Source organism: Panthera uncia, assembly GCF_023721935.1.
Source record: "Panthera uncia isolate 11264 chromosome A1 unlocalized genomic scaffold, Puncia_PCG_1.0 HiC_scaffold_17, whole genome shotgun sequence".
NCBI lineage: Eukaryota > Metazoa > Chordata > Mammalia > Carnivora > Felidae > Panthera > Panthera uncia.
Genome location: NW_026057577.1, coordinates 124,740,280 through 124,767,127, shown reverse-complemented (window position 1 = coordinate 124,767,127; position 26,848 = coordinate 124,740,280). Strand labels below are relative to the sequence as shown.

The 26,848-nt window shown below is 38.5% G+C and overlaps 1 protein-coding gene across 4 annotated transcripts in view; it reads left to right on the top strand.

Annotated features, from left to right (window-relative positions):
- The window catches only part of SPEF2 (sperm flagellar 2), a 183,321-nt gene that overhangs the window by 41,590 nt on the left and 114,883 nt on the right, over window positions 1–26,848 (top strand). For all 4 annotated transcript variants that reach the window (XM_049648173.1, XM_049648172.1, XM_049648174.1 and 1 more), the window contains 3 exons: window positions 4,071–4,258; window positions 7,304–7,472; window positions 25,573–25,792. In XM_049648173.1, coding sequence (XP_049504130.1) covers window positions 4,071–4,258; window positions 7,304–7,472; window positions 25,573–25,792 — 577 coding nt within the window. The remainder of the gene's footprint in view (window positions 1–4,070; window positions 4,259–7,303; window positions 7,473–25,572; window positions 25,793–26,848) is intronic.

Here is a 26,848-nt window from a genome sequence, read left to right as displayed (position 1 = left end):
AAACAAAATCCATTTTGTTACCCACAGCAAATCATTCAACTTTTGTGAAGAAGAGAGTTTTTAAAATCGTTTTTATAACTTGTTTCTGTTTTTGTAGTTTTTGATATTGTTTGTGGTGGAAGAAGGGGGAAAATTCTCCAAGTACTTTTAAATGTATTAAAGATTTTAAGTGTGCTAATGATATGGACTGTTAATGATATAATGTTAATTATTGTTTTGCTCTCACGTGGTCCCTTTCTGCTGAGGTCCGTTGTAGAAATGCTCTCCTGCTTTTCTTCCTACTTCATTGGCTTCCCCTTCTTTGCCAGCTCATTCTCCTCAAATACCAAAATGTTAACGTCGGGATTCCTTAAAGCTTAGTCCCAGGCCTCTTGTTTTTCTCCTCTATGTTATTTCCTCAGAGGACCTCCTAATCCACAACCATGGGGGTGTAATCACTGCAGTAGACAGATGACTCCTGCATTTATATCTCTGCCTTCTGCGGTAAAGACCCATGTGTTCAACTGCTTTCCTGACATCTCTACTCAGATGTCTCAGAGACACCTCAAATTCAACATGTTAAAGCCAAATTTATGACCCTTGTTACTAAACTGGCCTTTTTCAAGTTTCCATATCCCAATAAATGACGACACCCTTTATTCAGTTACACAAGTGTAAAATCTCAGGGTCCACTTGAACCCTGCTTCACCCTCTCTTCCATATCCAGAACATCACTAAGTCCTGTCGATTTCATGTACTGTCTCTTTAATTTGCCCATTTTTCTCCATGTCTACACCATACCCCAGTCTCTACTACTACCACTGCAATGGCCTCCTTTATCCATTTTGAGAGGCTAAGAATTAGCAACTACAATTGGGGTGTGCGAGAACCTACCATTTTTTATATTCTTTAAATCAACCTGAGCTCAAACTCCAGCAGCCCATCTCTGCCCACAGAGGCGAACGGTGCCCCAGGTCACAGGCCACGTCATCAGGGAAGCTCTGCCGTCATCAGGCCCAGGTCCAGCTTGTTGCATCTGAGGCCTCAGCTACCAGCCCACACATGAGGCACATGTCTTCACGGAGGCGAGTCCAGTCTCTGTTGGTCCCTCGTGTGTTCCCCCTGAGGCTCTGCTGCTCCCCAGGAAGTGCCAGGGAGCACTTCCTCTTCCTCTTTCTCTTTGCTCTCAAAAGCTTCCCTTCTCTGCTCTCTCTTTGAGTGACCTAGATTAATTCACCTTTGAAGATGGCCTTTTAAAGTGAAGAGGAGTTGCCTGCAGCTTCTGCTTTTTTGTCTTGCAGAAATTCCCTAAAGCAGGAGTTAAAAAGACATCTGCCTGCCTGTTAAAAATGAAGGGGAAGCTAGAGATAACTTCTACAAATGACCTGCCCTACTTCCATCTCCTCCAGATCATTCTCCATTCTGCTGCCAGAGGAATCTTCTTGCCTCTCAGATTTGACCACTGCCCTCACACTCAAAAACCCACCCACAGCTTCCCTTTGACCAGATCCCTGCTCATACCTTGTTCCCCTCTGTCTCCCAGGCTCTGGCCACACTGGTCTGCTCTCAGATCCTGAACAAGTCATTTCTTCTGCCTTTCTCCTTCTTCCCAAGTGCCTTTCCCCAGCAAATCCTCATCTTTCAGAGCTCTGTGCACCTGCCACTTCTTGTCTAGTTCAGGCCCCCTGTTATGCACCGTACCCCATAGTCCTTCCCTGGTGACACTTATGCTGTGCAAGAATACAGTCATTGTGTGGCTTTTTCACTGTCCCCCCAGCCCCCACTGGATGTAAGCTCCTGAGGAAGGGAGCATGTTTGCTTCTGCTCACTACTGTTTCCCCAGGGCTTAGGCCAATGTCCAGTACATTTAAAGAAAGCATAGACGGTGCTAGTGCAGAAAGGGAGAGAGAGAGCACGAGCGAGGGAGAGAGAGAGAGAGAGAGAGAGAGAGAGAGAGAGAACTTCATGTTTTCCATCATCAGTTTTTGTCTGGTTTGGTTTTGATTTTAGATTAAATCTGTTTGTCTCTTCTTTAAGGTAATTGGGCATCTATTCTATATTAAGAATTTTTGATTTCAGATTTCTGCCCCACCTGCTATTACTAGCAGTACTTAATTATAATAATATTTAACTTTTTATGAGTATTTACCGTGAGTCAAGCATTGAACTATGTTCATTACATGCACATAGAATTCTCACAACAGCCTTTGAAGTGGACGCTCTCCTTATCTACGTTTTACGCAGAAGGAAAATGAGACTTAGAAACCTCACGGTCGCACAGCCTGTCAGTGGTGTAGACAGGAGCACAGCTGGCTCTGTCAGACTCGAGAGTCTGGGTTCGTAACCGCTGAGATTTACTACCTCCCACAGACTTCCTTTTTCCTTTCCCTTCTTTCTTTTTTTTTTTTTTTAGGGCTTCAACCCACCTTGCTGTAATGGGACAGGAAGTTGTGGTGGGTTTAGCACAGGGAGGCGAGGTGGGGTAAAGGTAGAAGACTGATAGCTAAAAAGAAGGAAAGGGTTGGAAGGAGGGAGGGAGACAGCTCGGAGGTGAAGGCTGCTCTCTTCCTGCTGGGGACATTCTACCCTTCTCTTCAAGGCTCGGGTCCTGTCACTCCGTAAACATTTTCACAGGCCTTATGGGCACTCTGCAGTAAAGCGGCCTCCCAAGCTCATTTTACTGTCACTATCTCTGTAAATTCTCATCTAGTTACGGCTTTTCTTTTGGATTCCTCTTTCCTCTGACCTTTTTGCAGGTCATGAAGCCTGCCCTAAAGCTTTGTACTTGCATTATATGCTTGCCCCAGAGAAACGGGGCCTGCAGAACGATACAGCAGGGACAAATTCTGGTGTGATTCCCGAACTTGCCAAACGTACAGAACTGACCTCAGAGGTCACCCAGTCCAACCCCTTTCCCCATGAAAACAAACAAAATAAAACAACGACAAAAGCAAAGGAAACTTCCATTTGGTTCAGTGGACGAAAGCAATGCATTGTCAGGCATTTAGTCATGTGTGAGTAGTATCATAGGAAATATTTTCCCTGACAGGATGGTTTGGTGAGTTTTTCTGTGCATGCCTAGTCTTATTAATACCCCCACTTACAGGACATGGAGGCTGAGGGGGGGGGCTCTGAGTGGGAGCCTAGGACTTGCCTTCTGTACACAAGCTGGAGCTTGACTTTGATGGCAGCTCCTCCAAGGCCCAAGTTCACCTTCATTTTACACTCAGCGGGTTAAGTTACAGGAGGCAAGTATTGTTTCTGGAGCATGTTAGCACAGGATAGAATTTCTCAAGGAGCTGGTTTAGCTATTTGAAAGCAACATTTAGTCATGCTGAGTTTGACCTTTATACTTGATGTGAAGAAAGTGTTTCTCTGAACAATATAATAGTGCAAACCAAGCAGAGGGTCATGATAAACTCTAAGTATTTCATTACTCTCTGCAGAAATAAATGTTCCCTGAGTGAATTTTACTGATTTATAAAGGCTGTAACAGCAGAAGGGTTTTTTGGTTGTCTAAATGCGTTTAACATTTGTTGGCGCATGTGTGATAGGCTCAAGCCAGTAATATCAGGGAATTTCCAAAACATTTTCTAAGTATAAATCAGTGTCCTAGAACTCTCTCACTCCAAGACAGAGGGCATCGGCTGAATGGAGCAGATGTGCCCAGTTAAGGCTCCTAAGATGGGTACGAAGGGGCTACGATGCTAGGGTGGCATAGGCTTGCCCGTTTCTCTGTGATCCCTGACTCTGACGATTTGCAAGCCATGAACTCAAGGCTTCTTTTTACACACTTAAGATCCAATTTATTGTTAATCTATGTTGGGCTTTCCACAGTTGGACCACTTTTCTCTGTAATATGTTTTGCTGATAAGATAAGCTAAAAGTGGAATATTTCCAATATTGTCATCACCAGCATACTCAGTACTTAATAAGGAAAAAAGTTCTCCTTCATGATTAAGTTCTTCTTGATGTAAAAGGAGGTTTCATTCTATTTAGAGATTTTTTTTTTGCCCATTGAAATTATAACATTATTTTCATTTGAATCATCGCATAATTATATTGACTCAAACATGTCTCTGTCTTCTTAGGCTTTGGCAAAACAAGCCAAGATTGATTTTGAGGAGCAAGCCCTCAGAGAGAAGGAAATTCATGAACAGATTGCTGTGGAAAGAGCTCAAGCTCGTTACAAAAAGCATTATACAATATGTGCAGAAATTTTGGATCAAATACTTGATTTGTCCACTAAAGTGGCAGACTACCGAATGTTGACAGATAAGTAAGTGTTACTTTTTACAATCATTACAGTACAGACATCACAGAAAATGGTGATTGTGTATGTAGACACCCAGTTGATAAGAAAAGACAAATTTTTTCGTGAAAAAAGTACTAAGAAGTGGGGTCCAGGATACCTGGATTACTGACTCAATTCAACCCACTCAATAGCCTTATTTAAGGTGCATTTATATGTCTTTTAACATTTAAACTTTGTGTCTAAATTTATAGTAATTTACAACGACAACTATAATAATTTATTTGACACTCTTGGAACTTTCTGAAATACTGGAATTATTTAAAAATTACTAGTCATTAAATCTATTTACTTTCATTGTACCTTGTTTCTAACAGGAATTAATGTATTTATAAGGAAATATTCAATAATACAAAACATATTAAAAATATGCCAAATAAGAACAAAGGAAAATCCAAATTAAAGTAGAAAGTTAAGAACAAAAGATAAATTAGAACACAATTATATTGGCAGCAGTAGATTTGCAAGTGGCTGCAACTGAGCTGCAAATTTTATCTGAGCTTCCTGGTAGCCAAAGGAAAAAGGGAAATACAATCTGCCATGTGTTTTCCATTTTCCATTCTAGTTCATTACAAAATACAGAACTTTCCTTGGCACTAAATTTAGAACAATAGCTCTCTCACGTGGCACACTCATCTAAGGTACACTGAGTAGTGTAGTATATCTAGTGGAGAATGTTCTCAGCAAGATCTTTTAAACAAATGTATCATCTGGCCTCATAGACCTATTTCTTATGATATTCTTTGCTGAAAGTTACAGGAGAATGATATCAAAGTGTATCTCAGTGAAAGTAATTCCGCAAGGACAAGGGTAAGGCAACCCAGTTAAATATGTACACCTCTCAAATTACCCAAACTAAGATCTTCTTGAGAACCCACTGTTTTCTATAGTGGCTGCACCAGTTTGCATTCCCACCAACCACAAGAGGGTTCCCTCTTCTCCACATCCTCGTTTTTTATTTATCTTTTTGATCCCAGCCATTCCGAGAACTGTGAGGTGATATTACATTGTGGTTTTGATTTGCATTTCCCTGATGATTGCATTTCCCTGATTTGCATTTCCCTGATGATTGAGCATCTTTTCATGTACTTGTTGGCCATCTGTATGTCTGCTTTGGGAAAATGTCCATTCAGATCCTGTGCCCATTTTTTAATTGGATTGTTCACTTTTTTGCTATTGAGTTGTAGGAGTTCTTTATATATTTTGGATATTAACCCCTATCAGATATGTGATTTGCAAATATTTTCTCCTATTCAATAGGTTGCCTTTTCATTTTGTTGATTGTTTCTTTTGCCTTGCAGAATCTTTTAAGTTGGATGTAGTCCCAACTGTTTATTTTTGCTTTTGTTGCCTTTGCTTTTGGTATCAAATCTGAGACCAACGTCAAAGGGCTTACTGCCTATGTTTTCTTTTAGAAGTTTTATGGTTTCAGGTCTTGCACTCAAGTCTTTAATCTATTTTGAGTTAGTTTTTTTGTGTATGGTGTAAGATATGTGTCTTTTGGTTCCAACTGAACACAACAATTACGCATATATATTAATATTTTATTATCTACACTACTATCAGTCAAGATAAACTCATGTTACTTCATTAAACATGATGTCATCAGTATATATTTTTTTCTAAAGCACAGGTATATTTTTGGTATCAGCCTACTCAAAAGAACTAACTTTTTAGACTATTCCTTAAAATTATTGATATTCAGATAATAGGATATTAATTCAGTAACTGTAAGGTTAACTTTTGGACAGTATATAAGTTGTTAATTACTTACTTTACCATAGAAGTCAATAATGCCATTTCAATAATTCTGATGTTACAGTATTTCTATACCTGAGCTTATTAATTTCTAAACTTTCATATTTCGACAAAGTAACCCTTAGCGACTGTAAATGTTTTATTAATGGAAAACATAATGTGATTATATTTTAAGTTGTACATTTAATTAAAGTACAACATTTTATTGTGGCAAAACATACATAACATAAAACTGACTCTTTTAATCATTTTAGATGTACACTTCAGTGACATAAGTGCATTCACACTGCTGTGCAACCATCATGACCATCCATCTCCAGAACTTTTCTATCATTCCAAACTGAAGCACTGTGCCCATTAAATAACTCTCCAGCCCCTGGTAACCTCTGTTCTACGTTTGGTCTCAGCGCATTTGTCTAAATTGGGTATCTTATAGAAGTGAAACCATACCTTATTTGTTCTTTTAGTGTCTGGCTTATTTCATTTAACATAATGTCCTCAAGTTTCATCCATGTAGTATGTATCAGAATGAAATTAATGAAATACTAACTTTTTTGTTGTAATTTCAAGCTCCAGTCCAACCAGTTTTAGAGAAATGCATCTGAATGTTAGACCCTTTCCTTTCTTTGCATTTTGTTCTTCTTGAAACTGTTTTCCCATTTCCCTGATTACATCTTGGTCATTCATCATATTTAAATAGAAATAGTTACTGAAAAATAATTTTAAAGGTTATCAAATATGTAACAATAATAAAAACCACCATGCATTCGATCTTTCTATTATAAATTACTTGCAAATATGTAAACCGACTGACATCTTAAAGGGGCTTTGGAAAATACTCAGTCTGCTCATTTTTGCACAGGAGGACACTTATATTAGAGCATTTAAATGATTTTCTGAGGTTGCACAGCCATTTAAAATCATAGCTAGGAAGTAAAGAACCTAAGTTTTGTGACAGTGCTCACCATTTTAAGATATAATGTTCTGTTAGGACACAGTCAATATGAGTTGGAAGGACCAGTGGCTTTAAGTAATGTTCATTCATTCAAACCTGCTGAGTTCCAGATGTTCTTTCTACTAGCCATTAGCCATATCCAATAATAGTAAATGGAATCCCTAGCCTCAAATAGCAGATCCTGGGGAATGAATATGATAATAGAAAGACTAAGCTTTAAGGTGTATATTTGACTATTGATTGACTATATATTGACCATTGATTCATCTCTACCTTTTTAAAAATCTTTTCTGCTATAGTTTGATTCCATATAAGGTGATGCATGATTGGAAGGAACTGTTTTTTAACGGAAAGCCCATATATCAGCAAGCCTCTATTAAGCATCTACCAGCTAAGCCCTCTGCAGAACAACTTACAGAACTGGAGAAAAGTGACTTGCTAGATAGCAATGATTACGAAGAATATAAGGTACTTACTCATATGGAATAATTAGAGAGAATGCAACATAATGCACAATATTTCTTTAACATTGATTCTGTGATATTGTGTCATTTCATCTCTGTTAATAAAAATGGGCATTTTGTGTTTGCATTTTCCCTTGGTTTAATTTGTGTTTATGTACTAAGTTTTAAATCTCTGGCCTATTCCTCGTCTATCATCTGTTACTCCTGGTAATAGTAGAAGAGTGGTCTGGAAAATAATAAAACGTAATATATTGTCAGGGCTGATAGATTTCAGAATTTTTTAAATATTTTCACTTATTCATTAGCATTTTCTTTGTATGAACTGTTTACCTTTGCTACAAAAACCCTGGCATAAAGGTATTTCTTTAGTAATTTATGTAAACAGTATGTGGTTTTTAGAGGCATATGGAAGAGGAGATAGTCTGAGTTTTATGAACAGCATGGATTCAAACAAAATTTCATTCAAAGATTTAAAAAAGTATTGAGCGCCAATTTTGCTTCTTAGAAGAGCTGCCGAAAAGCCTTTGGTGTCAGACAGACCAAGGTGAGACCTCGGGCAGCCTGTCCCTTTGGTGGTGAGAGACTCAGTTTCCCAATTTATGAAATGGGGATAATAATATACCTACTTTATTTAGTTGTTGTGAAACTTATTTAAGATAATATGTATTAAATACTTAGTCAAGTGCACTGCACATTGGACGCAAACAATGCATATTAATTTCTTTCCCTACCACCCTGCTCTCTCCACTGCATTTCATCTCACCTTTAGGGGTAAAGATGTAAAATTGATAGCTATCAGATGGAAGTTCTGGGTAGATTGGCATCAATGGAATGAGAAATAAGCCCATTATTATGTTATTGAATAAGTTTTAGAACGGTAGTAAGTGCGACTCACTTGTTAAGAAACGAGAAAGAAGAATAATTTGACCTAATCATTTGCTGATACTTAGCAAATACTCAATAAATGTTTGTTGAAAGGATGAATGAATAAAATGAATGAATGACAATGAAAAGAGCAAAGTGTAAAATAGCACTAATATGTAAAAGAAGAAATATCGAAACAAAATAAATTTATGATAAAATGGTAAGGAAAGAGGTTAGGAGAAATTAAATGTACATCATATTTTAATTGGGTGAATCTATATTTGTATCACTAAAACAGTTTTTATTTAAAAATTGACTGAACCTTATAGGATACCCATGCATATTTATTTTGTAGGGTTGTAGAATATAGTAGATTTAGTGTATCAACCTAAACTATAATGCTACACGATAAGTGCTTTGACAATATTAAAATATGTGAAGGTATTTTTTCTGTTGTAAAGTAAAAGTCATTTTTTTTGACAATTTTGCTGACTTATAGAATATTTGTTTTCTGAGTTGTTTCTTAAACAGCTTTATCTACTCTATTCTTACTGCTTTCATAAATCAGGAGACCTGGTAGTCTGCAGCTTAGCAAAGATTTGCCTTTCTGACTTTTTTCTTGTTTGGGAAATCATTACCACAGGAACATGCTTGTCTTACCCACATCCTGAAGCAGCTAGCATGTTTCTTTTGCAGGAAATTGTACACTTGTGTTAGGAGTACGTGAACATCTAGCAATGCAGTTTATTTTGTTTATGGCCTTTGCTGTTTTCCTAGAAATGACAATTATCCTTGGAGTTCTGATATACATTTATGTGCTCTGTTCCTTTTCACTACGTGATGGAAAATAGATCATACAAAGGTACTAGGATATACTGGAAACTAGCCTATTATCATTCCCCATTATTAGAGCTTTTGTCTCTTCAGAAACTTGTGAAATGTTCCTCCATACAAGTGAAAAATAGATTCTTCAACTTGGAAACTGCATTATCTGGCTTAAATAGCCTTTCACAAGAGACAGAGGGACAGCAACTGGCAGCTTAGTCAGATGGTAACTGACATCTTATGATGTCACACTCATCATCACTAAATTTTCTCAGGACTTTTAAGCCTTCAAGTAAATACATAACTTAGAAATTAACTTTCAAAAAGGTTACATTCTTAGCATACTCTGTTGATACACAGACCCAGCATCCTGAAAGAACTGATACATCCAGGCTTCGAGCCCACGCTTTTAAAGCTCTATTAGCATAAGCCCTAATGCTTAAAACTGTTAAATACTACACCTAGAAATAGGCATAAAAACAAATTTTTGCTCATGAACACATCATATAGAGATACAAAAAATTCGATCCTTACTGCTTAACATTATTTCTTAAGTCATCCCACTCTATTAGTAAAGCAGGTATACGTGAGAGAGGGCTAGTCCAGGAATGGTGTGGCCAGGGATATCGTTTATCTCTCTGAAGAAGGAAGCAGGAACAGTGTCAGGGAGCAGCCAGGACATCCACTGTTGCAGGATAACCATGAGCTATTCAGTAGGGAGTGGGGAGGAGCCCTGAAAACCCAGTGGACCATGGGCAGCAGGCTAAGCCCGGACCCAAGTGCCCTAGACCAAGAGCTGCTCCAGCACAGCCCCCACCCAGCAGCTAGTGGTTCTCTATTATGCAGTGGTCTCCTGGTAAAGCCCAGCCTTCCCCCAGTACAGGTCCTTTTCGTGATTCTTACTGGCAAATTACCCAGAATCCCACAGCATTTGATTTTTACATAAGCCGTTTATTAGCAGATATCTACTGAATGAATTTAGGAGTGATTGAAATTTGGCATTCATAAACTAGAATTTGGCCATGGTTTCCTGAAGACAGATTTTTCCAAGTCTCTGCCACAAAGCACTTGGCAATTTGCAGAGATCTGGTGTGTGTGCCCACAAGCAAGTTGTAGTCGGAATTCTCAATTTGGAGGAAGGATGTTTTGTGTCCACCACATCATCAATGTTGTTTTAAGTTGGTCATGCTTTTTAATTGCTGCTATTTGTGTTTGTAATGAGAACTAACTGTTTAAATTCATGATCAGTTGAGGTTTCTGTGGCTGTTGGATTAACCCTATAGTGAGTTGTAATGCACATTTTTATCAACAGCACTTTGGGCTTATGATTTTCTGCTAACGATGCATTTATACACGTTATGGTTTAACACTAACCATGTTACTACAGCAGATGTATACATACCCATCCCCCAATTTGTTTATGCAGTGGTATTTGTTGTTACCAGGTCTTTTCCCTTGGAGGATATGAATGGCCACAGGGTTGTCTGTCTTCCTACATAAGTCTTATCTGATTTGTTTGACCCAAAGACTCCAGACACTATCTTGTTCTTACTCTTTAACTCCAGGCTTTGGTATTGATCCAGTGCCTTTCTAGACTCAACTTCTGACAGCGGGGTCTCTACCTTAGCTCTTGCCTTGTTCCCTCTCTTCCCAGTGAATGACCCAGTCTTCGCAATACATTATTTAATAGTTCCCCTATGGACAGAATGTTAAATTGAAGCCTGTATCACTCAAGTAACATCACTGGGTAACTGATGCACGTACACTGATAAATTTTAGATGAATGTGAATAGATCATTATTTTTTTAAGTTTATTTATTTATTGAGAGAGAGGGAGAGAGAATGTGTGCAGGGGAGGGGCAGAGGGAGAGGAGAGAATCCCAAGGAGGCTCTGTGCTGTCAGCACAGAACTCGACACAGGGCTCAATTCCATGAACCTTGGGATCATGACCTGAGCTGAAATCAAGAGTCTGATGCTCAGCCGACTGAGCCACTCAGGCACCCCGGATCAAATAATAATAATATTATTATCTTTATTTATTTAAAAGATATATGTTGTATTAGCTCAGGCTGCCATAAGAAAATACTGTAGACTGGATGGATTAAACAACAGCAATTTGTTTCTCACAGTTCTGCTAAGTCCAAGTTCAGGGTGCCAGCTGATTCAGTTCCTTGGTAAGGACTGTCTTCTTGACTAACTGATGGCCACCTTGCTATGTCCTTAACATGAACAGAGAGGGAGGACTCTGGTCTGTCTTCTTCCTCTTAACAGGACACTAATCCCATCATGGGGGCCCCACCCTCATAAATTTTTCTAAACCTAATTACCTCCCCAAAGCCTCACCTCCAAATACCATCACAGTGGGTGGAGGGGCACAATTTAGTCCATAACATACATGTTTATTCAGGACACTTACAAAATTTCTCAAAGTGCAGACTTACCAGTCAAGTATAGGAACCCTAATGTCAAATGAAATTAGTTGTTTTATTGCTTTTTGTCCCCTGCTGAGAAAGAAGTCTTAATACCTTGTCTTTTGACTATGAAAATATGTTTATATTTTGTTTCCAGATATGCAGGAATGTAGCTTCCGTTTAAGTAGGTATAGTAAGCAGTTACTTTCATGGTCTCAGTTGAGATGTTCTGTTAGGCATTCTACTTTAAAAAGTCTGCCTGCCATTTTACCCGATGCCCCACATTATCACTCTTTTGGATTAAGACTTCAGACATATCTGTTAAAATACAAATACTTCCCAGGATAAGTGACAAGAATTATGATCAACATCCAAACAGGAGATAGGAAAGAAGTTTGGTACTGAAAGGAATATTCTATCATTCTAGTTTAGGTTCTATGTCATACATTTCATAGCTCCAGTTTCTTCTCCCCATTTGCTTCAAGTTTTGCCTCTAACCCCCTAAATCTCTCCTGTAATAGTAAGGCTACCCGGCTGGATTTTTTTCAGGCTAGACCTCATTGTGTGGCTCTGTCTTGGTGAAGTCACCAATGTGCCCTAGAACAGTGACTCCTGTAGTCAGGCATAGTGATGCTTACAAAGTAGAATATCAATGTATTGATTCTCAAAAAGGATCCATCGTTGCCCAAGGCCTGTAGTTGCCAAAAAACAAGGCTGTCTTCTAACTTCTGTGATCAAGGATTTCAGAGGCTGGAGTAGGTTTGGCAGAGGTTTGGGACTTCTGTCTGTGGGGTGAGAGGGAATGGATGGAGACCTTGGGTCATGGGAAGGGTATTTCACTTCAAATTACTAGAATTGGTGACAACCTCGGTTCATTAGAGAACCATGGTAGGAGTGGTTGAATTAAGGTATCAAGTTCAAGGCATTAGACTAGAACTGCGAAATCATTTACAAAGCCAAATGATTGATACCCAGATAGAATGAGAAGTGAGAAGGATATAGCCAAGGGAGAAGAGTTTTGAATGGCTGACATGAATAAAAGTAAAGTGAATGTCCACCACCCATTTTCATTTGGTCATGATTGTGCAGATTAGGGAGAAGCCAGTCCTCTTCCAGGCTCCCTCTCATCTGGGATCAGGCAAGACAAAAGGTGGTCAGGTCTCCCTTGGCTTCCTACCTCTGATTTTCTGGTTCATTCTCTACCTACTTTGACAACGACAGGAGACAACTTCTATGCATCAAGTCCAGTTTATCTTCAATTAGTTACTCACACTGCCCACCTAGTATTTTAGAGCAGGCTTTGAAGATCTGAACTCTAAAACTATATCTTGTTAGCTAGATATAACAAGAACACATGGGGTTGTTAATCTCAAGAAACTTAAGTGGATCCAAGAAGGTCTGAATTTTGCTGTAGGGCAGAAGTGTTGGGCTGAGAACCAGAAACCCTCTCACCTGGAAGACCCTCCCACCCCACCTCTCCTACCCAGTGCCCAGGACCCGTCAGTCATATTCTTTGGGCACACTGAACTAACAGTAGTCTTTCATAAATTGGGCAGTCACCTCTAAACTTTTTTTAGGTAGTGTATACCTCTTTAAGCCATCAACCTAAGCAGTGAAACAAAGAAAATAGAACACAGTAGTCATTACTATGGGAGAGGGCACTCTGTGTGGAAAACTTCTGTGTGAATTTTTCAATGGCTAGATATGTAGACCAAGTCATAGTGTCTATACACTTTGTGATATTAGAGAAATTCCAACCAGTCTGTCAGACTGTCCCTAGCTGGGCAATGGCAGCAGATAGGTGAATTCAAATGTATAAGCTTCTGGAAAAGTTACTTGAGCAGCAAGACCGTAGAAATTAGTACAGAAGTGATCTTGAGGGAGACCACCACCTCCCTGATGAACAGAACATGGTTTGAGAAACTAAGGAATGAACTTTACTGTTTTCATAAGGACAGCTACCACCACCAGAATTGTTTTATGTTCCTGGTATAGTGGATCTCTCTGATATAAAGTCCAGTGTGATACTGTCTTAAGGGCATTTGAGGTCAGGTGATAATGCAAGCCTTAGAGTCTCCATGTATTTTAGCTCCAGGAAATTGTGCTTTGAAAAACATTGGGCTAGACACACAGCTACTGTAATTCCCAGTGTGCCATGTTTAAAACCTTGGAAGGGCGATGGTGACTTGCTAGAGCAGAGAATGGAGCCAGGAGTAGGAACCTTCCATTTTGTGGTAAATTAGCTACCCTTCCACTAATGCCTTCAGTGAGTCACTTTGAATGTGTCTGAAAACAGAATGCTAAGTAGAAGCCCCTGTCTGTTGTTTACATTTGATTTGTCACTCAATTTCAGCAGCACTGAAATGTAAGTTTTTAGAATAGAGGATGTCTCAGAATGACTTAGTCTCAGTTACCCCTACTAATCAAACCGACAGGACAAAGTATCAGTCCAATGATTCTGGCTGCCTAATACATAAGTAAGTAATTGGAGCTCAAAGTTTTATGAAAAGAAGCCTCTGTCACTGTTTGCAAGTGCTGAGCATTCCGAACTTCTAGAATTGTTACCAGCTGGAATGGGTGGATTGCATAGTGAGGTACCAGGCTCCCTTCAGTGTGGGCCTACAAGCTTTGACAGTGACCTTCATCACATGCTAGGTAATTGACCATGACCAATTTGAATTTCCCTCTAAAAAGAAGTACAAGGTTGGGGCGCCTGGGTGGTTCAGTCAGTTAAGCATCTGACTTTGGCTCGGGTCATGACCTCGCAGTTTGTGAGTTTGAGCCCCGCAATGGGGTCATCACTGACAGTGCAGTGTGGAGCCTGCTTGGGATTCTCACTCTCTCCCCCTCTCTCTGTGCCCCTCCCCCACTTGTGCTCACTCTCTCTTGCTCGCTCTCTCTCTCAAAATAAATAAACTTAAAAAAAAAAAAAAAAAGAAGTACAAGGTCTGTTGCCCTAGGTCGTCTTTTGTGAAAGACTAGAATTAAACACACCTGTTCCCATAATAACAGATCAGGACAGATTGGGGAAGGCTACTGCTGGGACAGAAATGATCAGATTTCTGACTGAAAGCCATTATTTGATTAAGACCAGTTCTTCAGATATCCTGATGAATTGGAATTAACCGTGAGATTGGTTGATAGGTAGGCCTTGACTACTCTCAGTTCTGCTTCTGGTGAGAACATTCTTTAGCTCAGCATGGCAGGGGAAGTAGAGTTAACGTCTTCCGTTCCCTTGTTACCATGAGCCATATTTGTATTTCCTGGTGGTAGATAATGGTGTGGCCCAGGCTGAGCACTCCAGCACAGAGCGGGGTGGAGGTGTACCTTCTCTCTGGAGGTGCATCCATCCCGCCAAAGTCAGTGTGAGGTATACATCCCCACCTCCCTGGCTTCTCTGGAATCTGAAGGCCAGATGTTTTGACAAGAAGATATGGTCAGGAAGCCAGTAATCCTCAGACCTGACTGGAAGTCAGGTGACTTAGAAAGCTGCCAAGCTCACTAAGGTCATCTTTTCAACTTGTTTTGAGACCTTTAATCTGGGCCCCTAGTTAGAGCCCATTCCATGACAGCTCCTGGATGAGAAGCCAAAATTCAGTTGCACATCAGCCAACTGCTGTGTCCTCTCTTCCTCCTTGTCAAAAGCAGTATAGGGCAGAATCAATCCTATCTATTGGAACCTGGCTATCAAACAAATACCAGACAGTAGTCAAGAAACCCTATAGTGCTACCAGGTTGCATGAGCAGAACTCCCCATCAGACAAGATATCCAACTACCCTTTCTCTTTCTCCTCAGACTTCTGGTTCATTGTCAGGAATATTTTAATGTAAATTACAAATTTAAGCAGTTCCTCTAGATTCCCTCAGGATTTTGGGGGTGGGTTGGAGGAGAGAAAGCTTAGGAAGGGAAGACAACAAACAGAGCCTTTGAAAGCTACAAAGTTTTGCCTTAGTACTTTCCTGTGGATTATGGCTTTTTTGCTGAGTGCCAGATTTCCCAAGCACAGTAACTGGAATATAGCCACTCGACTTTCCATGCTGCCATAGTAGTAAATGTGCTTCTCTGAAGTCTGATTCTCTTTGGTCAGAGATAGGACAGATCCAGACAGGAGGTTAGCCAGGAGAGCCGGTGCCAGGGGTTGAATTCTTAGAGTGGGAACTAAGATGGTCAGGAGAAGTTTACCTGAAGTAGCTGAAAACAGGAAGAGGCAGCGTAGGCTCAAGCCAAGTCCTTTGAATACGCCAGTGATCAAAGCTGAGATTGGGTGAAAACCAGACTAGAAAGTGAAAACAAGGGTGGCAAGCTGGAAGCTAGACAGAAATGGAACAGAACAGGACTCAGCTTAAAGGCCTGGAAACAAAGTAAGGATGCAGTAGGCAGTTGCCTACACCTTTTTTATTTTCTGCCTGGCAGGGGTACATGGTTGGGTCAACGTAATTTAGCAGACCCATGATAAATATCCAGTTAGTGATATGAAATTAACCAGGTCACAAGCAGTTTGCCATAGAGCAGCTCTTACCTACCCATTTACACAGGCTGCTTTTACCTACTCCAGGCCCTGATAAATCTCGGATAGAGCTTCTTCCAAAGTCCCAAATTTATAAGTTATTTAAATTCGAGTGTTGTGTGCTGTGTAAAAAAAGAATGCCATGATTTAATGGAGAGACTCACTCAAAATCATACTGCCAGCCATTACTTCTAGAAATGCTTCCAGGATTAGCTAAATTCATACATGGTGTGTGGATTCTTGCTAACTTCTATCTGTGAGGATGACACTTTCTGATCTTGTTCCTAGATTTTGGGTTGTGTTGTGTTTAAGTCATCTTTGTACTTAATCAGAATTACTAAAACTTAATATCCATGTATTCACTCATTTATTCAGTTCATATATATTTAGCCTATACTACTGATTGATTGACTCATTAATTCAGTCAATAAATATTACTACTTATTACGTGCAGGCACTGTTCTATTGGGGATGTAAAGTTGATCAAGATAGAGATCTTCCCCTCTGGTGCTCACAGTTTAGTGGAGATGAGAGAAAACATTCCAGAGCATAATAAGTGTAGATAAACACAGGAGGTTATTGGGGACCCAATGGAAGGGGTGAGTTTCAGTATGAGTAAAATCATTTCCGGTATCACAGATTGTCGTCTCTTCCTCACTTCTTGCAGAGTGGTGTGCAAGAGAAAGCCAGCCATAGTAGATGCAAGATTAAGGCAGCTCGAATGTCTGTATGATGACGTTGTGGTGCATCAGCTATACTCTGAAAAGTGCATAGCCTCATTTTGCAGAGTTACTACCTGTGGTGTTTCTTGAAGTCAGTTTATTAGAAGCTTCTACCTTAAGTCCTTTGGCCACTGTACCAAGATAGTCTGTCTGTTGATGTGTTTTATTATATATAGATTAAAAGATTGCATTTCAGGAAAACCCAAGGACACTAGCAGGTGCCAAAAACACTGTAAGTGTTGTATTCCCTAAGAAGTTCTTTCTCTCTCTTAGGAGAAAAGGCATTTGTCTTGTTTTTTGAAGGCATCAGTAATTGAATTGCAAGACACTTAGAGCCTACTAAACTAGGATCTGGGGCACCTCAGGCCACAGAGATGTTGGTGACTTCTAACAATCTGTGAAAACAAACACTGGGGAGGTCATTGTGTGTGCTTTCAGACTAGGACCGCCACCCTACAAATGCCACAATTGGATGTCACTAGTAAATATCATTGGCATAATCCAGTGTTGTTTGTTGAATGTTGTGCTAGCGGCACTCAGATTTTACGGATTGATGAATACCTCCCAAGGCCCAGATTCTAGTTATCTAAGTTGATCAAAGCAAACCATGTCTGCCCCCTTTTAAAAGCATAGATAAGGAAGCTGTATTCCTAATTTGGATCTTTGGAAGTGGCAACACGTGAGAATGAGGTGCTTTTGCTTTAGTCCAAGGGTGATCATGTGCACAGAAGTAAACAATTTGCTGAGAAAACCGTGCAGTTCCACCAGCATCATCATTTAACCATTTGGGCAATGTGACAGTCAAGGAGGGAATCTAATGAATGGAACACATTGAAGATCTCAAGCTTGCCCTTGAAATGTGCACTTCAGCCTACATTCAAGCACACTGATCCTGAGCAGATGCTGTCTGTAAATGCTCATGTTGCTTTTAGCCATGGTTAATAATGGGGATGAAAAATAATGACACATCAAGGCATAGGAAACAAAAAAAAAAGATATGACAGACTGGAAGTAACCAGAATCAGAAGTCTAGGAAACCATGAGGTACCTACAATGTGATACAGACAACCATGTGAGTGTGAGTGGGGATCCAGGCTGGAAAGCAGTGTTAGGTCCATGTCATTTATGAAGATAGGAAGAATAGGTGGATAATGTGGTCCCAGGGATTCAGAATTCAGTCTCTGAAAAGGTCAATGTTGATCAGTTAATGAAACCAATGCTGGTAAATAGGTTGTGACTTTCGACCAAGGGCAGGGGCTGTTTACTTCTGTTCTAATTTCATGGTCTCTGTGTATAGGTAGATAAGATATATAAGATATATATATATATATATATATATATATATGATAAGATATATAAGATAGATAAGATATACACACACATACACACACACACACGTACATACATATGACAGTTTCCATTAATCAAGTGCTAGAATCATGGAGCACATCTACATAGGAAAAGTGTCTCCTTAAAACAATACTTTGTACCAGGTGATACTTACCTGGCATTGCCCATGCTGGGCTGAGTCTTGAAACTAATTGTCAGATATCTATTCATAATAATACCCAAAGGAGTAAGAATTATACATTCTATTATATAATTTTTCTCTGATAAAATTTTATTATATAGTTAACATAATTATATAAAACAAACCATGTGAAATAGGGATATGGTAAAAAAAAATCTAGCTCCTCTTCACTAACGAACTAGAAAATCTCTTTAGCTCATTGTCGTTAAACTAGTAATCTTCATTCTGGTCTGAGTTTCCCTTTTTCCAGTTCTTCTGACCTCCTCTTCACTCATCGTGTTCTTGTTCCAACCTGAGATGGTTACTTTGACTTACCCTTTATCTTTGGTCTTTACTTAAAAATTTTATCAACTGTATTTTTAAGATGAGTCTTCAAAATGAGTTCCACCAAATCCTTGAGCCCCTTACCTCCATGGGTCAAGCTTCAGACCTTTTCCTAACCTAAGCATTCAGGTCTCTGCATGGTGAACATTCTATCCCATTGTGTTGGGCCACATTCTACAACTAATTCAGCAATGGAACAGGGCTTTATTCTGATCCCTTTGTGAGGAAGCACACCTCTCTGATTGGGGTGCAAGCGGCATGTAATTTCTCCCATTGGGCAGAAACTTCCTGTTATGTGCCTCCAGCAGGAGCCTGAGAACTTCTTAGTTAAGTTTTGAAACTGCACAGTGACATAGACTACTCACATAAGAATTTCATTCAATCTTTACACCAACTGTGTGAGATAGATATTATCATACAAAGATGAGGCAATTGTCGAGAGTACAAAACAAGTAAGTAGCAGAACTATTCTGGGGATCCAGGTCATCTGATTTCAGTCCCAGACTGGTTCCTTTAGGACAGATTAAATGCACCGCACAGAATCATTAGAATGTTAGAAACTTTCCACCTAAAATTGGCCTTGGACTTAAAGCCTTTTTATCTTAAAGTAATGTAATTTCTGTTTTTTTTTTAATTTTTTTGTTAATGTTTATTTTTGAGAGAGACAGAGACAAAGCATGAACAGGGGATGGACGGAGAGAGAGGGAGCCACAGAATCCAAAGCAGGCTCCAGTCTCTGAGCTGTCAGCAAGAGCCTGGAGCGGGGCTCCAACTCATGAACCGTGAGATCATGACCTGAGCCGAAGTCGGAAATTCAACCCACCTAGCCACCCAGGCGCCCCTCTGGTTTATTTATTAATTTGGTTTACTTCTGACTGGCCACATTACATAAAATAATTATCACGTCTAATTAGAAGTATAAGTGATTCCAATGAATGAAAGCAGAAGCAAGCAATAAATTCCAATTCAATGATTATGAAAAGCAATTCAGTATTTAGCTAATTTTGAATAATGCATATAATTACTGTGTACAGAATTATTAGAAAAACTAAAACAAAGTAAATTTTACAAATAAAGGATAGTTTGTTTAGAAGTAACAGATATGATTATATTGAGATAGTAATAAATTCCACCATTTTTAAAGGAAAACCTATTGTGAATACTTTGGGGGATTTTTGTTTATTTGTTTCAAAAAGCATTTCCTTATCTCAGAATGTTGTCATAACAGAAATTCTGTTCCCAAACCAAGCAAGCCATCTATAGCATTTATGAAATCTGTCAGCTTATATTCTGAGCAAGCATTTTTTTGTCAGATATTGGATAGATATGAAAAGAATACTGATTAAAAAATGCAACAACAAAGGCATGTGTTTAATAATATATGAGATAGCATATATAAAAGCATGTTTAAATTTGTATATGACCTAGCATATAAAATATTTATGCCATGTCATACAAAATATATATTAGTGTAAGTATACAAATATAAAGATAAATATCCTGACGTGTAGTCAGAGGAAACACATATACCTTCCTCCTCAAAAAAAAAAAGAAGAAAGAAAATTCAGATTAGCCGAAGTTGAAAAATTGGCCCTGTTTTGTGAAAAAACACATTGAACTCTTTTTTTTTTTAATGAAAATCTGTTTCATGTTTTTAAGTGTATTTATTTATTTTGAGAAAGAGAGAGACAGAGAGGCAAAGAGAGAGAGAGAGAGATAGGATCCTAAGCAGGCTTTGCATTGTCAGTGCAGAGCCCGACATGGAGCTCGATTCCATGAACTGTGCAATCATGACCTGAGCGGAAATCAAGAGTTGGATGATTAACCAACTGAGTCACCCAGGAGCCCCAGTGTCTTTTGTTGTTGTTCTCTCTCTGGTTTTTACGAGAGCATATGCTGTTGAAGGAGCTCATTTTCCCCCCCCAGTGAATATTGCTCATTTTTTCTAGCCCAATTATTTGGACTAAGAAGACTAAGTTAAGATTAATTGGGGCAAGTTGATTGAGGGCAAGTGATTAATTGATTGATTGATTTTAGAGAGAGAGTGAGTGTGAGAGCAAGGGAGAAGGGTAGAGGGAGAGGGGGAGAAAGAATGAGAATCCTAAGCAGGTTTCACACTCAGCACAGAGCCGGATGAGGGGCTTAATCCCACAACAGTGAGATCCTGACCTGAGCAGAAATCAAGAGTTGGACCCTTAAACAACTGAATCACCCAGGTGCCCCGCAAGTGGTATATTTTAAAAAGTGCTAATAAAACTGATCATCTTTAATAAGATTTGGAGAAAACTTGCATCACTTTTTAAAAAAGGCTGATAAGGGGCGCCTGGGTGGCGCAGTCGGTTAAGCGTCCGACTTCAGCCAGGTCATGGTCTCGCGGTCCGTGGGTTCGAGCCCCGCGTCAGGCTCTGGGCTGATGGCTCGGAGCCTGGAGCCTGTTTCCGATTCTGTGTCTCCCTCTCTCTCTGCCCCTCCCCCGTTCATGCTCTGTCTCTCTCTGTCCCAAAAATGAATAAAAAACGTTGAAAAAAAAATTTAAAAAAAAGAGGCTGATAAGCTGATACATCTTGAATTCGTAATGTTCTGCACCACTGAAATAGTACATCAGAGTGTTTTGAAGTTTGAATAGTTAGATAAATAGGTTATATGTACTAATTCCAAATAATAAAATATATCATGTATTTCTATGTCTTATATTTCTACTCTTTGTTTCTGGTAGATTGTGGATGGAATATTTATATAATGAAATTGTTAACTACTTATGTTCCTAAATTTGTTTATATGCACTACAGATCTTTTTAAGATCTTCAAGTGACTTCAGAAAAATACTATCTTACCTAATATTTCAGTGATTTGTATTTAAACTAAATCCTAATTCTTATCTGTTTTTATGTCTTAATAATTTTTATTATTGTGGTGATAGTAAAGCAACTTTGGACAGCTTTAGAAAATACAATAAAGCAATGCACTAATTTACTCCCCACCAGCACTGAATGAAAAGTATGACTAATCTTTTTATGTTAGGCAAAATACGATCATTGTTTTATTTTGGATATCTTTATTTTTTTGAATTTGAACATTTCTTCAAAAACTCATCGGCCATTTTATTCTATTTTGAGTATTGACTGTTCATATTCTTTGTGCCTTTTTTTTTCTGTTGGGATATTTTTTATCTTATTACATACAGCTTTTTATAAACTAGACTCTTAAGCCTTTGTGAAATATATATATATATATATATATATATATATATATATATATGTCACTTTCCTTTTGTTTTTTACTTTTCAGTTGTGTGTAAGTAGGGGAGCCTGGGTGGCTCGGTTGGTTAAGTATCCAACTTGGGCTCAGGTCATGAGCTCATGGTTCGTGGGTTCAAGCCCCGCCTCGGGCTCTGTGCTGATAGCTCGGAGGCTGGAGCCTGCTTTGGATTCTGTGTCTCTCTCTCTCTCTCTCTCTCTCTCTGCCCACCCACCACTCACACTCTGTCTCTCTCTTAAAAATAAATAAGCATTAAAAATTTTTTAGGGGCGCCTGTGTGGCTCAGCGGTTAAGCGGCGGACTTCGGCTCAGGTCATGATCTCACGGTCCGTGAGTTCGAGCCCCACGTCCGGCTATGTGCTGACAGCTCAGAGCCTGGAGCCTGCTTCAGATTCTGTGTCTCCTTCTCTCTGACCGTCCCCTGTTCATGCTCAGTCTCTCCCTCTCTCAAAAATAAATAAAACATTAAAAAAAAATTAACAAAAATTAAAAAAAAATATTTTTAATTTTGTGTATGTTTATGGAGTGCAGATGTGTAGAGTATTTTATTTTTATATAACCAAATTTATCAGCCTTTTCTGGCTTTCATGCTTAGAAAGACCATCATGGAACATGTAAAATGTTCATCCAGATTTTGGTGCCTTCATGATTTCTTGGTTTCAGAATCTATTTTCATGAAAAAAATATAAGGATATCCAACTTTATTATTTTCAAATATGTGGCCAGTTATTTCAGTACCTGTTATGAAATAATGTACTTCTCTGCTACTATGAAATATAAATCTTATTAAGTACTGAATTCCTGCATATACTTAGATCTATTTATAGAATTTATATTTTTGTGCACTGAAAAAACTCATTTCTTTCTGAAACTCATTTTTTTATTAGTGTATTCTTTTTTAATGTTTATTTATTTATTTTGTGAGAGAGAGAGAGAGCAAACATGAGTGGGGAGGGGCAGAGAGAGGGAGACAGAGAAGCCCAAGCAGGCTCCACGCTGTCAGTGCAGAGCCTAATATGGGGCTCAGTCTCACAAACTGTGAGATCATGACCTAAACTGAAATCAAGAGTCAGATGCTCAGCTGACTGAGACATCCAGGGGCCCTCATTACTGTATTATTAACAAGTACTTAATATATGGTAAGGTACACCCCCTTTTACTTTCTTAAGTTTTTTAAATAAATATTTTTATCCATTGTATTTCTTCTTTTGCCTTAGTTTTAGACTCATTGGTCATATGACACTAGCACTTTTGTTATTATATTCAATCAGATTAATCGGTAAGAATTAAATAGTTTATAGATTTGAAACTTAAAAAAAATTTTTTTATTGTTTATTTTTGACAGACAGAGCATGAATGGGGGAGGTGCAGAGAGAGAGGGAGACATAGAATCTGAAGCAGACTCCAGGCTCTGAGGTGTCAGCACAGAGCCCCACGTGGGGCTCGAACTTACAGACCACGAGATCATGACCTGAGCTGAAGTTGGATGCTCAACTGACTGAGCCACCCAGGCGCCCCATGAAGCTTTTTTTAAATGTTTTATTTCTTTTTGAGAGAGAGAGAGAGAGAGAGAGAGAGCGAGCACAAGCAAGGGAGGGGCAGAGAGAGAGAGAGAGAGAGGGAGACACAGAATCTGAAGCAGGCTCCAGGCTCTGCGCTGTCAGCCTGATGCAGGGCTCGAACGCATGAACTGCGAGATCATGACCTGAGCAGAAGCCAGACACTTAACCAACTAAGCCACCCAAGCGCCCCTATAGATTTAACCTTTTAAACTTGCCCTTTAATGAAGTTATTTTTCCTTATACCCCTCAGTGAAGTTTGAGGCTTCCTATATATAGGCTCCCTATTTCTTTGTTCATTCCAATGATTTTGTGAAAGTTTTTAATTGTAAGCAGAAAAGAAAAAAGTTGACTCTTGCTGAGGAAGCAGGAAAACAGTTATTCCAAATATGTTAGGTAGTTCAGTTAATCAGCAGGTGGGCTCGAGAACCAGGCTCAAGGGTAATCTTCCAAAGAAAATTATCAGACCCACCAAAGCAAGATCTGTTGAGAAAACTGTCACCACTGCCACCATCATGGGGACTCGTAGTTCAGGTCACAGCTATCACCTCTGCACTAGGAATTCAAGTCTACAGCAGCCTCCTTTACTTCTAGAAGCACTTCCACCTCTTTATCTCAGTTGCATTGGCTAGAACTTCCAGAATAATGTGACTATTAATGATAAGTATCTGTTTCTTACTCCTGCCTTTAATGGAAAAATGTGTCATTCATTTTGGTTCACTGTTATGTATCAGTCCCTGAAAGTGTTAGAGAAGTCATCTTCAATTCATAACACATTAAAAGATTTGTTCTATTTCCTTTTAATTTTGTGGGTTTTTTTCCCTCATCAGACATGAATTTTATCAGATGTTTCTTGCTTAAATGATCATATGCTTTTTAAAAAAAAAATTAACCTATTAATGTAATACAGTAATGGGTTTAAAATCTCTCGTTTCTTTCCTATTATGTCACAAAACTGATACTTGCTCTTCTACATCTTTGTTCAGAACTAGAAGCAATTTCTTTATCACCATTAGTCTGGACAAGTCCTGGAAATATTAATAAAAATATCTTGATGGTTTTACTCTGTATCCATTTCCATTTTTATGAGTTCCCTCCTCATTTTTATATGAAATTACTTTTTCCTATTTTAGTGTTTAGTTTGTTTCCCTTCTTTTTTATTTTAGATCAGGCGTCTTATGGGACCAAATTTTCCTCTGAGTACAATTTGATCCCATCACATATTTTTAATAAATCTATTGTTTTAATGTTCTTTTTGGCATCTACCCTTTTAATTTCTCCTTTAAGCCAAGAATTACTTTATTTTTTTATTTTTTTAACGTTTGTTTATTTTTGAGACAGAGACAGAGCATGAATAGGGGAGGGGCAGAGAGAGAGGGAGATACAGAATCTGAAACAGGCTCCAGGCTCTGAGCTGTCAGCACAGAGCCCGATGCGGGGCTCGAACTCACAGACCGCGAGATCATGACCTGAGCCGAAGTCGGACGCTTAACCGACTGAGCCACCCAGGCACCCCCCAAGTATTATTTTAAAAGAATACTTTTAATTTTTAAGTCCTTCTATTTCTCATATCTTCCAAAAACTGATTTCTAGTTTTATCACATAGAGGTAGAGAATGTGGTCCGTAGTTTGTTTTCATTTCAGCAGGAAACCTGAAGAAACCAGGAGTCAAACGTAGTAGATTCATACCGGGCATGAATGTTCTCTTTTATCTTTCTTTAAAATATTTTAAAGTAAGCTTAGTATTTGCATAAGATAGCAGATAAACTATTCTTTTTTTGTTTACTGATGGCAGCATCGATTTAAGCGTCTTTTATGCTCAACCTGGGTTACAATTTGTCTCAATTAACCCAATATGCCTACTTTCATAAACTGTTAAGGATGTTTGAGTTTTTTCTTTTTTACTTTAACGTAGGAAGTTCTTTTCTGCTCTCCTATATGAATGTATTATGTTATTACTCATTTACGTAAAATAATTATTTAAAGTATTACATACTTTTGTTTGCTATAATTTGGGCTTATTTTTGATACAACTTTTTTGTATGGCTAAATTCCACTTTTAATAATATTCTTTTTTGTTCGTTTCCTTGTTATTTTGTAGAACATGGTTGGGGAGTGGGCCTTACCAGAAGAAATGGTTGAGAATTTACCACCCTCCAACAACAACATATTGGGTCATGTGATTCACAGATTAATTGAAAAATCTCATCCTCCTCAAGTCAAAGCAACAATACCAGAATTACCTTCATTTGCTATTAAAGGGTGCTTATTGGGGAAAACATTTAGTGGAAAAACTACTGCTCTGAAGGCTCTACAAAAAGGTAGAATTTCCTTTTTCTTTTTTTCCCCCTGCTTATTGGATTCTGTCTACATTGACTGTAGCTTCAAATGACTATGTCTGTAGACAACATACATAAGAATCTGCTGCTATAGTGAGAAACTCTGTCATCATCAAAAATTTTATAATAGACTGATCATATAATTACTTGTCCAAGGCAGACACTTTTAAGATTTTAGAGCCATAAACTGGGACTGTCCCAAGCAAACCTGGATATATGGATATGTTATATACTGATAGTACATAGTCTAGAGAAATACCAATTGTAAACTTTTCCTCGTAGATTTTATTTACCTACCAATGAAGGAGGAAATTAATAATTTGTAACAAATACAAAAGAAATCTGCTTAAAATTATAAATGTTTTAATTCTTCACATCTGTTGAGTTCTGTCTTTTTAATGAGGCTTTGGCTTTTTCTGTTGAAGTCCGTTCAGCTAAAAGCATAGGTTTCCATTGGTTTAGTTCACTTTTATTCAATTACACTAATTTTTTGCTGTTTTTATTTCAAAACTCAAAATTTACAGACTAGTCCATGTTAAACTATTCTAATGCAGAGAAAGGTAAGGTAGATCATTATTGAAATGTTAAAAGTACCTCCTTAAAAAGAAGCTTGACAAAAGCACAATGAGATATTACTTCACACCAAGATGGGTACAATAAAAAAAAAAAAAGGAAAATAACAAGTGTTAGTGAGGAAGTGTTGCTTGGAACCCTCATACGTTGCTGGTGGGAAAATAAAATGGGGTAGCCACTATGGAAAGCAGTTTGGTGGTTCCTCAATAATTAAACAAAGAATTACCATATGATCCCAACAATTCCACTATGGAATGTATACCCCAAAGGATCGAAAACGGGTGCTCAAAATAAATCTTATGCAGGAATATTCATAGCAGCACTATTAAAAATAGTCAAAAGGTGCGAAAAAAATCCAAATGTCACCTGATGAATGGATAACAAAAATAGTATATCTACACAATGAAATATTATTTCTCAGCCATAAAAAAGGAGTGAGTACTACTAATACATGCTACAACATGA